This window comes from Aythya ferina (assembly GCF_964211825.1).
Source record: "Aythya ferina genome assembly, chromosome: 1".
NCBI lineage: Eukaryota > Metazoa > Chordata > Aves > Anseriformes > Anatidae > Aythya > Aythya ferina.
This window is the reverse complement of record NC_140296.1, coordinates 3,686,794-3,699,045: the sequence shown is the minus strand read 5'-3', so window position 1 is coordinate 3,699,045 and position 12,252 is coordinate 3,686,794. Positions and strand designations below refer to the sequence as shown.

Below are 12,252 nucleotides of genomic sequence, written 5' to 3'. Positions count from 1 at the left end.
GGGAGAGCCGGGCTCGCCGCCCCTTTGCTTCCTCCTCCTCCTCCTCCTCCTCCTCCTCCTCCTGCGGCGCCCGGGCGGGGACGGGGCTCGGCGGGGCCGCAGGTGGGTGCGGGGCCAGCGGGGGGGCTTTTTGGGGAGCCACCCCATAAGGGGGGAGAGGGGTGGCTTGGGGTCACCCCCTTCCCATCCCACCGCCAGCTGGGGAAACTGAGGCACGGGTGGGATTTGGGGAGGGGGGTGCTGCTCGGTGGGCCAGAGGGGCCAGAGGGAGAAGGGCTTTGGGATGCGGGGAGCATTTAGTGGGTTTATTCCTATTATTATTATAATTATAATTATTGTAATTATTATGATTATTAGGATGATTTTAGCAGTTCATTCTGCTGTAGCGAATTCCCGGCTGTGCAGGGAGGAGCCAGCCCCTCTCAGCATGGCGCAGCACTGCCCGGCAAACTTTGTCCTCCCCCCATTTCCCCAATCCCATTTTTCTGCAATTCACGGGTTTTTCAGCACTTTGGGGGACGAAGCTGGCTCTGAGGGCAGCTACCACATTCATCCCACCTCCTCTTCGCCCAGAGCTGCACACTGCTTAACTTCAGCATCTGCAGATGCAGCATTTTGGGGTCAACTCCATCCCCCAGAAAGCAGCACCAGCCTGGACCCACTGCCAGGAGATGCTCCAGACCCCAAAGAAGGGAGGTCCTGGCCCTGGAAGGGATGGAGGAGCAGCATTGCCCCGCCAGCCAGCCAGGGATGTTAGGAAAGTCGTGTTCATCCTTCCCCGTGTATTGCTGTGTTTAACGCAGCGTGATTAGAAAATAAACCTCGAGTCACCGGTGAGCTTTTCCTCGAGGCTATAGGGGATGTTTCCTCGAGGCTATAGGGGAAGGGTGAGGTGGCATTTCCTGCACGGTGCCTGCTGGGAGCTGGAGTCCCTGCCGTAGCTCTTGCAGAGGCTGGCAGAGCTCCCCACGCTCGGCCCAGTGGCCAGAACGATGTGGGATTGATTTCCATCCTACAGCGATGGGAAAACACGGGGTTCCCTCTGTAGGATCGCAGTAAATAAGCACGTAGTGTGTAGAAGGCGTGTTGCAAACATTTAACCTGCCGGAGCTGAGCATCCGCTGAGATCAGTGCGTGCATCAGTGGTACCCTAGAGGAAGGTTAAGCCTCTCCTTGTAACACATTTTATCCCAAATCCTTCCTTAAACCCAGCTCTCACGTGCTGCCTGCTGGCTGCTGGGGGCTGCCTCTCACTCAGGAAGCCAGGAACCAAGTTTTCCTTTTATTTTTCTTTTCTAAACCCTTCTTATTTTATTTCCACTTTCCCTTGGTCATTCTTCGTTACGACTTTTCCCCAAGCTGTCACCGTAGGGTGACTCCTGGACGTCAAAGTGCCTTTCCTCTAGCCCCCATAACACAAATTCCTGGCTGAGGGTCTTGCTTTCCCCTCCATTTTACCCCAAATCCATCTGGCCCCTCCAGGCTTCCCGCAGCGCATTACCTGGCCAGCCTCGTGCGGCATTTCTACAGCCACTGCGGCTCTCTTGGGCAATACCCAAAAGCCAGGAAGGTTTTTTTTAGGCTGGCTTTTCTTCCCGATACTTATCAGAAACGGTCCCCGTCTTGCTTTCATCTTATTGCCACTTAGGTTTTCTTCCTAAATAATTCATCTCTAATTTTTGCTGCGTGTGTGCCTTGCTGCTCATCTCAACTCCGCAGCTTTTTCTTAACCAAGCTGGGTTTTTCGCTGCCTTAAAGACGGCTTTCCAAAGTTTCAGCCATGAAGGGATGTTTTATGGGTTGGGTACGGAAGGGTACACTAAAATTAATCCACGAGGCATCTATAGAAAATTAAAATTAAAATGCACTCCTCCCACATCACATCGCCCTTTGCTGCTCTGCGTTTAATTCATTTCCCTAACGAGATCCTCTGCACGATGCTCTGAGCAGCCTGTTAACCCCGTCTTACCTGCTGCCTCCCCAAAATCCCCCAAAACGGAGTCATTTTCTTTCCCTGTAAAGGGAAACCTGTGTCTGTAAGCAATTCCTGCTGCTTTTATTTTCCCACTCCCAACAAATACTTGTGCTTGGTTTTACTTCTGAGGGAAACCAAGGCATCGCTACTCCTTTTCCCAAATAAAAACTTCATTTTGTTTTCTCATCTGCTTAGCACCTTTTGTATCTTTTCTCTGTCCTGCCACTATTTCTAGCTTTGGCCAAGCTACTTTTATCTTTATTCTGTTAATGCAGAGCCAGTTTTCTCCAAATATTTAATGAGATTGTGAAAGAGAACCAGACGTTCGATCCCTCGGGTTTCATCAACTCGCTGGTTCGGGGTAGATTATTTTTAACTGGAAAGATCAATTTTTATCTGAATCAGGAAGCAGAAAACTCATATTAAAAAGTGGCTTTTCCTTTGCTTTTTATATACACAAATTTATATATTCTGTAAGGAAAGGTCCCTGTTGTTTTTTTGTTTTTTTTGAAAATGTTATAAACATAACTTTAAAGTTTACAGCAACCTGCATTTTCTGGCTAAAAAAAAGGGTAAACTGCAGCTTTGCTCATTTTTCAGAGAGGTTAAACACTCAGCAATAGTTGTGCCACTTGCACCATTTTTACCTAAGGAGGCACATCACGAATGATGCATTTTTGGATGATTATTTGTGCATGTGTGGGGTTTTTTTTTTTCTAAATTGGGTGAAACCAGCACTCCGTTAAATTATACATGCAGAATTTTATTTATGATCTAATTAAAGCACTCTTAAATACAATGAATAAATAAGAGGGGAAATAAGCTTGCCCAAGGCTGTTTTGCATTGAAAATTATTAAACAAAGGAAGCGTCACAGATAATGAAGGAGCTGAGGTGAGTGTTATAAATATGTGAAGATGTTAATAAGTGAAAATGGGTGAATTTTGTCATTTCCCACACCGTTTCCTAGCTTCCTGCTGTGTCAGCCCCATGACTCTCCCAGGTTCAGACCAATTATTTGCTGAACTAAACTCCTGGGGTAGAGGCTCCTTATAGAAATGGGCACTCTGCATCTGCTGAGGATGCTCCTGCCAGTAAAACCCACCTTCAAATTTACAAACCCTGGTCTGCCGAAATGCTCGGAGGCTCAAGCAGCAGCTTTGACTCAGAAGTTGGACTTCTCAATAAAAAACTGCCACGAAGCAAGGCTAGTTTCTCTCAATTTGCATCGCCTGAAGAGATGATGTCTTCAAATAAGTGTAGTTTTTTTTAATTTATTTATCTCCTTAACACTAAATTACATCTATTTTTTGAAAGAAAAATGTATTTAAACACAAATCACTCTCAAAGCACGTAATAACACTGTGCTCTTTGGTGAAACTCACATCTTCGGCTCTCCAATTAGATCTCTAGGTGATCTAATCAGACTGAATTTTAAGTACTGCTTTGGGAGCAGCTCCACAAAAGGCTTTACTGTAATTCTCTTGCTTCCAAGAACCATAACCCAGTTCGTACTTGGCCTTGGGGACCGCAGCTTACAGCCACGCACGGCCACGTCAGAGGCTCTCCTGCAGCCTCGTGTTCGTGGAAATGCCACCAAGCAGCAGTGCTGCACTCTTGGAGAGCCCTTCTCTGATATTAGGTCAGATAGGTGCCAAGAGACCAGAGCCAGACCCTTTTTTTTTAACATTACCCATTTCAGATCAGTCTGAGCTGTCTGCCTCTCCTTAATATGCATGTAACCAGCCAGGTTCGGGATCAGAATAAACTTAGGGTGGATGTTGGGTTTGAAATGGACTCTCTCTTGTCTTCTCACTGAAGATTTGGGCCATCCACTGGTCTTTAGGTTCTTGATGAGAGAATTTGCCAGGAGAAGGCTGTCACAGACCCATGGAGGAGGAGATCTCGCTGCAGCTGGCAGACAGCATGAGAAAACTCCTCCCGTGGTACCAACAAGCAGGCGTGGGCTCAAAAATCTGCAAACATGACCTATAAAGAAAGAACGGAAAAAAATGGGGTTGTTTGGTCTAAAACAGCCTGAGTTTTAGCAGAGGAGGGAAGCCGTGAACGGGCCTTTGGGCCGCTGTCAGTCCTGCCTCTGCAGTCTGTGTTATTCGCAGGGAGATGTTGGGAACAATTCTGTTCTTGGCTGAAACGTGAAAAAAAATACGCATTTGGGGCTGGTTTTGTGAATGTCAGACCGTGTTTGTAGCAACGCTTTCACAGGCGTATTGCAAGCCCTTAGGGGGGAAAAATACACAGCAGCCACTCGTACAACAGAATTAGACTGGTTGGAGCCGATATAAAATGGGTTTGAAGAGCTCCCGGCTCTAATTTGGGTTGAAGCCTTCAAGAGTGGGAAGTTTGCTGAGACGACAGTGCTGAGGGGAGGGTAACGCTGAAACAAACAGCTTTTTTTTCAGGGTGTTTTTGGCTGAAGTTAGTACCAAGGACGGGCTTTGGTCACGGGGGTGGAGTGGGTGCTGTGTTGCTTTCCACGTGTCTTGATTTGCCAGTTTTATTGGATGCAGGATCTCTGTTGCTTACACAAGCAAAGCCCTCGGTGGATTTGCAGAGCTGATTATTTCCCCTCATTATAGTGCAGTGACAAACGCGCTGTGTGCTGAGGCCAACCCGGGCTACAGGACAGAGGGAAATGTTATACCTGAAGGATGTGACTGCAGAGCAGATAACAACGTTATCCTGGCTAGGATTATTCCATGACTATTTAGGTTTAATAAACTTAATTTTAAGGCAGCTGTTTGGCTGCTTTCTGTTGGATGACCGTAGCTACTACAGCAAGAGCTACCTCATAGCTCTGCAGCAAATACCGATGGGTTCCCTGCTGCTTTTTAAACAGTCAAAATAAAGCTGGGAATGAAGTTGTTGATGGATTTGTATTCAGCAAACAAGGAAAAACAGCTGTGCGGTGGAGCAGCCAGATTTGCAGATCCTCATCTGGTTCCAAGGTGTGGCAGAAACATATCCTGAACAGCAAATGATGGGCTTGCTCCCTAAACAGGTTTAGTGTGGGGTCAGGAAAGTGCTGGAGCTGCAGGAAGGAATAAGGACGGTAGGGTAGCGGGTGAAGGGAGGTATGTTCCCTCCAGAGGCAATGATGCTGAACTGCAGCATAAAATCACATCCTCAGTTTGGCTCAGCTGATTGCAGAGGAGCTGCACAGAAGCTACGCCAGCTGAGGATACGGCCCCAATTAATTAGGAAATGTTTTCTCAGGCAAAGTACGTTGGAAGGAGAAAGTCTGATTTTTTTATTTGTATTTTTTTTTCCTGAATGGTAGCACTTACGGCAGCACAGCTCGCTGGCTCCCTGCTAGGATGACTGCACACAAATGTGTGCTAGGGGGGTTCTGCCACCACAGCTTTGTTGCTTTGATTACACCTCAAGATGCCTTGGAAGATATTGGGAATGTGTCCGGTTTTGTCCTGCTTTTCTGTTTCCTCTAAATCCTGTGGTCATCAGGGAGATGAGATCAGGTGAGCCTAGGATCTAACTCTTGAAGTCAGCAGTCGTTCTGCTGTAGGCACCTGTGGGAGAGATTTCACATTCAGCATGACTGCAAAGCTTTGGAAAACTCGTGATTTCTGGCACTAAATTTTGAACTAAACAAAGCCCTGTTAAAGACCCTTAGGAGAAAAAAACATCCTTAAGTTTCTTCTCAAGACACATCCTCCAACAACCCAAGTTCCAATTCCTATGATGAATTATTACCCTGTAGTTACCCAGATATATTTAGTACTCTTTTTTTTTTCCCTGTTCCTTTTGAGCAGGTTAATGCAGCTGAATGTGTGGTGTTGGATTTTTATTTTTATTTTTTAGAGTTAGTCCCAGCACCGCGGGACTTTTCCGTCATGTCAGAACCCATCACGCTCAATGTGGGAGGGAAACTCTACACCACCTCCCTGTCCACCCTGACTAGCTTCCCAGACTCCATGCTGGGGGCCATGTTCAGTGGGAAGATGCCCACCAAGAAGGACAGCCAAGGCAACTGCTTCATCGACAGAGACGGCAAAATCTTCCGCTACATCCTCAACTTCTTACGAACTTCTCACTTGGACCTCCCCGAGGACTTTCAGGAAATGGGCTTGCTTCGGCGGGAGGTGGATTTTTACCAAATCCAGCCCCTGATCGAGGCCTTGCAGGAGAAGGAGGTGGAGCTTTCCAAAGCGGAGAAAAACGCCATGCTCAACATCAGCCTCGACCAGAAGACCCAGACCGTTCACTTCACCGTCCGAGAAGCGCCCCAGATCTACAGCCTCTCCTCCTCCAACATGGAAGTCTTCAGCGCCAATATCTTCTCCACTTCGTGCCTCTTCCTGAAGCTTCTCGGTTCCAAACTTTACTACTGCTTCAACGGAAACCTCTCGTCCATATCCAGCTACCTGCAGGACCCCAACCATTTGACCTTAGATTGGGTTGCGAGCGTGGAGGGCCTTCCCGAAGAGGAGTACACGCGGCAGAACTTGAAGAGACTCTGGGTGGTGCCTGACAATAAGCAGATCAACAGCTTCCAGGTGTTTGTGGAAGAAGTGCTCAAAATAGCCCTGAGCGATGGCTTCTGCATAGATTCTTCTCATCCACACACTTCGGATTTCATGAATAATAAGATTATTCGCCTGATTCGATACAAGTAGGAAGGGCTGTTGATGGTGGTGCTGGCGTGGAGATAACACAGGTTAAGTGTTTCCCTCTAAAACACACTTACAGCCTAATTCAGAATCGTGCTTGCCTGGATTAAGAGCCACTAACAGGGAGATGATTTTCCTTTAATGTATTTACCGATGCCATCTCCCAGAATATGGCCATATTCTAAGCAGAAGGAATATTGTCTAACACCTGAATTCAGGGTTGGTACTGTCTCTGCCTCCACCTCTAACCTGCTGTACAACTGTGGGGAAAATCACTGAACTTCTACCCTTCCTGCGTTCTCCGGTTGGAAAATGGGATGGTCCTTAACCTATCCTGCAAGGGTGATGCGAATGTTCAGTCATCAAGATCTGGAGAGTAGCTGGAGACCTGATGCGGTGAAAGAAGCCATGGAGCTACACTCCAGTGGGCACATTTTCCTTCTCTTACCATGCCACCTGCGTGGAGCACGCAAGAAACTTGTTGGATCCACAGAGAAGAAACCTCGCCACAGGGACTCATCCAATATAGTTGTAAAGGACGGTGCGAACTGCACATGAGTAGGGGATCCTGTCCTGTTGCCATCTGAAGGTGACTTTTTTTTTTTTCCTGAACCCTGGGAGGAAGCCTGTTCTTCTTTCCGGGAAGCCGTGTTTGAATGATGTGTCTGACACTGGGAACGACCAAGAAAGCCATAAGAGAGAGAGTGATGTTCTTAAAACTTGAGAAGATTGTGTCTGTTGGGGAACTTTGCTTTGGATGCTCTTAAACCTTTACATTCCAAAGTCATCCGAGACCACTGGTCCTTTTCCTTCCCTCACAACGCTATAATTTGTCCTGAGGATGCTCCGAAAACTCTTAAGAGGTGAAGACATCAAGAGGGCAGAGGCCCCCAAATAGATTCTGAACGGCTGAACCTCTTCTGCAAGGACACGGCCTTCTTTTGGCCATGTCAACCAGCACGGGATGGTCTCGAGGTAGGCTGGATTCCATCTGAAAGGACTATTTTTCCATCATTACCCCCAGTATTTCTCATTACAAAACTAGGGGCTCGTTTCTGCTGCACATTGAGCCATTTATGATGTCCTTGTGAACAGTCAGGCTGCTAAGGCAGCATTTTTGCCTTCTTGCTGGGATTTCCTGTCCAGTCGTCAGAAAGATTAGGCAGGAGGAAACCAGAGGTGATGACAGTGGTCGAGCCCTTTCCTAAAAGCTTGGCCTGGTGCTACAGTGATCGAAATGATGATTAGCTCATTTGTGCCACGTTCAAGGTTGTTCATTCTCAGCTAATTATGTTTAGAAATACTTTAGGTGTCCCTAACCAGATTGCATGAGAGACCCCCCCGGAACATTTCCCGTAACCTCTAATGAGGTAGAAGGGAAAATGCAATAACCAACTTCTGCATTTGTAATTTTATTGCTTCCAAAAGTTCTCGGTAGGGGGCTGCAAAGCTCAGTGTCACTCATGGTCTCGTTTCCCAAAGCAGCCAGTTGTTGCTGTGTTAAGCTGACCCGTAAGCAGCATAAAGAAGTGTTTTGTACTGTTGTGAAAACAGCAAGAGAAATATAATAAATATAATTTCCACTGTCCCAAGCTGTAATTGCATGAACAACACAAATCAGCATGCTGCTGGTGAAAATGCACATTCCGTAGTTATTAGCAACCTACTGTAAGCTTCTTTCCCTGTCTGCCTTGGTGCTAGACCCACCAGCACGATGATGGAAGTGGGACCATGTTGTTAGGAAGCGCTGACTGGGATTGAAAACCACGGAACCATTAAACCTGGCCAGTTTTGGGAGCCTTGAGGATGGTAAACAGTACGTTGTGACCAAATTCCAGCTTGTGGGACCATTCTTCGGGGCTAGAAAGCATTAGGAAGAACTTTTTTTTCCCCACTCCTGCCCTGAACTGTGAAGCAGAAGTCGTCTGTTCCAGGGGTTGCAGCGTGTCACTGACAAAGCAAAGCAAGAACAATGTGAATCTTATTTCTGCCACGAGTTTGCTGCTCATTTGGACATTCATAGCGATGATCTATGCATGTGATCTTATTGTGATCTGTAAAATACCACACCTGAACCCTCCTTCATCAAATCTATGCCTTCCAAATAGGTATGCCCTTGCTGAATTTATGGTAATAGTTTTGGGGGGATGTCAACTGTGTGTTTTTTAAACTCAATACTCAAAAGAAAAGTTTTCTTTCAGCTTATTTTGTTTAATTAGTTGAATTAAATCAACTTAATTAGTTTCCTTTCAGCTTGAGTACATCAAGGGGCAAGAGCAGTGTGCTTAAATCTCATTTGAAAGGGGATGGGGGAAAGTCTGATCAACACCCCTTCAAGCTCTGGATTGGTACTGCCTCATTCTGTTTCAGATAATAATAAAGAAAAAGAGCTGAATCATTATTTTCTGGTGAAAGGCACGTAAGAAGAGGCACCCAAAGCACTATGCATAGCTTTACAGAGAGCTCTAATCCTCTGTTTTGCCCCCACCCCTTTTTCTTTTCTTCAGACAGCAGCAGAGCCCACACTAAAAGCAGTCAGATAGTTCTTTAAAAATCTGGGCAAGAAGTGAAGAGAGCCCCAACGTGGCCCTAGTAACTGAGGCAATCTGCTGAGATGGAAATACGGGTTTGAGTCTCCACAGATCAAGGAGAGAACTGATCCAGGTCCTCATCTGGAGAGCCTGAACCCATCAGGATATTATGCAAAAGATGGACCGCCTGAATCAACATTTTTCTGTGCTCAGGTAATTAAATCAGGCAAAAGTAGGGTTGACCACAAATCTCTGACGTTTATTGATATGCAGAGAGATGCAAAATGTCCAACCAGTGTAAAGACAGAATGAAAACAGGCTTTGGGAGGAACACAAAAGCTTGAAATAGCTCTAAATTGTTAAATGGAATAAACATCTTTGAGAAGGAGGTATTATTTATAGCACCACGGCAGTTCTGCGTGCTACCAAGTATGTGAAGTAAGTGCTAAGCTGGGATTGCAATCAAACACATGTTATACAAATGGAGTTGCTATTTCAGCGGACGTGCTAAGCTAAATATATAGCTGCTCCCTAATTTTGCGCTCTGATTTATGTTGTAATGACTGTTTGGAGGCACATTCTCTCTCGGAAGCATTTGTTCCCTTGTTATCTTGATAGCTAGCTTTTGCTTACCTTCTGTTTCTGAGCCCGAGGGGTGTAACTTGCTTTTCTTTCACCACTCAGCAGCACTGGGGATTCTTGTTCTCTGCAGTTCTCCTGAGTTAAAGAAAAATAAACATGCACAAAGCCATATCAAGTGCTTAGGGTACAGCACAACCTCATCTCTAGTCATGGAAAGCACTTGACATTTATTAGCAGTAACATCTAAAAATTATTTCACTGTTGGAGTGGAATATTCCCTCTGAGAACAAACTTATTTGTTTCCTTAAAACAAAGAATCTTTCTTTCCCTTAAAATTTGAAGGACCTCAGAGCTTATCTCCTGTTCTGATTCTGCCACCAGCCCGTCTCCCTCACCACCTCCATCTATAAAATGAGGCTGACATGCACTTTATTTTTTTTTTTAATGGCCTAAATGCTGAGAGAGTCACTGGGTAGAGAGATCAATAGTTTCAGGGCAGAAAAACATCAGAGTTGGGGCAGATGATAAATAAGTTATTAGCTGTACCATAATGGCATCTTCAGACATGTGCATGTCCATGGCACAGTGGGATTTCTTGTAAGACAGAAAGATTATTATAAAGCATCTTAGTGGAGTCCAGAAAGAATCAGTCATGGATTTATCTTACATGTTTTTTTGGCTTGACATCTCTTAATTGTCTAATAATGTCCAGTTATGATAAAAGGACTGAAATCATACCTAAATACTAAGATGTCTTTGGGTCATGCTGCTGCTGTTCAGAGTCATTAGGAGACAGTGAGAGGAGTGTTTGTTTCTGCAGGGGGTGGTAGGGAAATAAAAGGTGTAAAATGTTAGACCTGGAGGAATTCTTAAGTTAACAAGAATGTGAAGGGGGAGAATAAAGGATCTAGGTGCGTTCAGGAAAAGAAAACAGCAAGGTAACAACGGAGACAAAGATTCTGTTGTGGAAGAAGGCTGTGATTAAAATGACTCCCTGGTCCTCTCCAGTTTTAATCTCTTGTTAAGCAACTTAAATATTGTCCATGCCAACAGTTACGCTAGTACCCTGTCAGATGCAGACAGCTTTGCTTGAATTTGCACATGCTTTAAATCGCCAAGCATATGCACTGCTGTAGTTACCCGTGTTTTAACTTGGATGCTGAATGTAAATCGCTACTCGAGTTTACTGGCAGTAAATGTCTGCAATCAATCAGATTCATTCCCCGCCTTGGGAAGGCTGGTGGGGTCTGTACGTAAAGTTCAAAGGGTTGATAAATACGGCCTTCAGCCCATGCCACGGACTGTGTAAAATAAATCTATGATCTTCTGATACTTCACAGATAAATGGAGAAGTTATGAAGAAGACTTCTTTAGGAAGCTTCGTTTTCACCCCATCCCTTTTAACTTGGTGTCACTGCCCAGAATTTCCATGTCTTTGGGAACATGAAACTGTCCTTTAATATCTCCTTTAAAATTCTTTAATATGTCCTTTACCCACGCACTGCTGGTCACAAACGTGCAGGGTACGAGCAGTGCTAATTAATATGTGATGCTCCCAGTAAAAGTCTCGTACATGAATTATTACAGACATATCGGTGTTCTGTGTGAGAAGGGCTGGATCGAGCAGATCATGCTGTCAGATTCACTCAGGAATAATAGGAGCAATGGTTTTCCTATGGATTCAAAAATTTAAAATTAAAAAAAAAAATGAAGCAACTACAGGGGAAGGCTCCATGGAGTAAATAATTTATTTTCTCTCTTACTTTCTTGTTCTTAATCCCAATTTGGGATTTTTCGGGATTTTTCTGTTGATCAGAACTCGGTCCCTGATTCACTAAGAGCTATACTTTTGAATGAATGTTTTTTGGAAGGTGTCAAAAGATGGTTTGACTTTCTTACCACTTTTATAGAGAGCCTGTAGGGTATCACACTTGAAAATCTGGTTGCATTTATCTGCCTGTAAGTCTTCTGTGAACTGTTACTAATATGTATTTTTGAAGACAGTAAATAAAATGTGAATGAAGCAGTAGATGCTCTGCATGTTATTAGATGCTCACATATTATTAACATGATTTCAAGGTGCCCCTATGAGTACTGTTCCTAGAAGGACAGAGGTTTGCTATAAGCAACCAAAAACCCATCCTCTTTGCATATATCTGCCCTCTAGGCTGGCAGAACTATCAAATGGAGCATGTTCCTCTCAAAGAGCACACCTAGAAGGGGACTCAACTCCCAGAGACACTGTTTGGAGATGGTACCTCCCTGGAAGAGGGCTAAGCTTGTAGGTTTTGAAGTGGCTTCTGCTCGATTCAAGGGAATTGTTGGCATGAGAGCTGCTACACAATTCCTTCCAACCTTAATGCACCCACAAACACCGTGCTTCTTGTCCTGAGGGGGAACCTTTCACAAATCAGATCAATAGGGTTAAACCTGTGCTGATGAGTAGATTGGCATGGGGGGCTACCCAGCACACTGCCCATTGCCACAGAGGAGGTGCAAAGGAATGACGAGAGAGA

General features: G+C 45.1%; 1 protein-coding gene across 3 annotated transcripts; it reads left to right on the top strand.

Moving 5' to 3' along the window:
• Positions 1-4: 4 nt before the first annotated feature.
• KCTD21 (potassium channel tetramerization domain containing 21) lies at positions 5-11,765 on the top strand (the record flags this gene model as incomplete). Of its 3 annotated transcripts, XR_014690755.1 has the most annotated exons (3): positions 5,327-5,471; positions 5,815-8,731; positions 9,131-11,765. XR_014690755.1 is itself a non-coding variant. In XM_084512608.1 (2 exons), one exon carries the CDS (start codon positions 5,847-5,849, stop codon positions 6,627-6,629), a length of 783 nt encoding a protein of 260 aa, XP_084368734.1. In that variant the 3' UTR covers positions 6,630-11,765. The 3 variants fall into 3 exon arrangements, 2 of the variants coding, with proteins under 2 accessions (XP_084368734.1, XP_084368733.1); XM_084512608.1 differs by lacking the exon at positions 5,327-5,471 and adding an exon at positions 5-102 and having other exon boundaries at positions 5,815-11,765; XM_084512607.1 differs by having other exon boundaries at positions 5,815-11,765.
• Between the last annotated feature and the right edge of the window lie 487 nt (positions 11,766-12,252).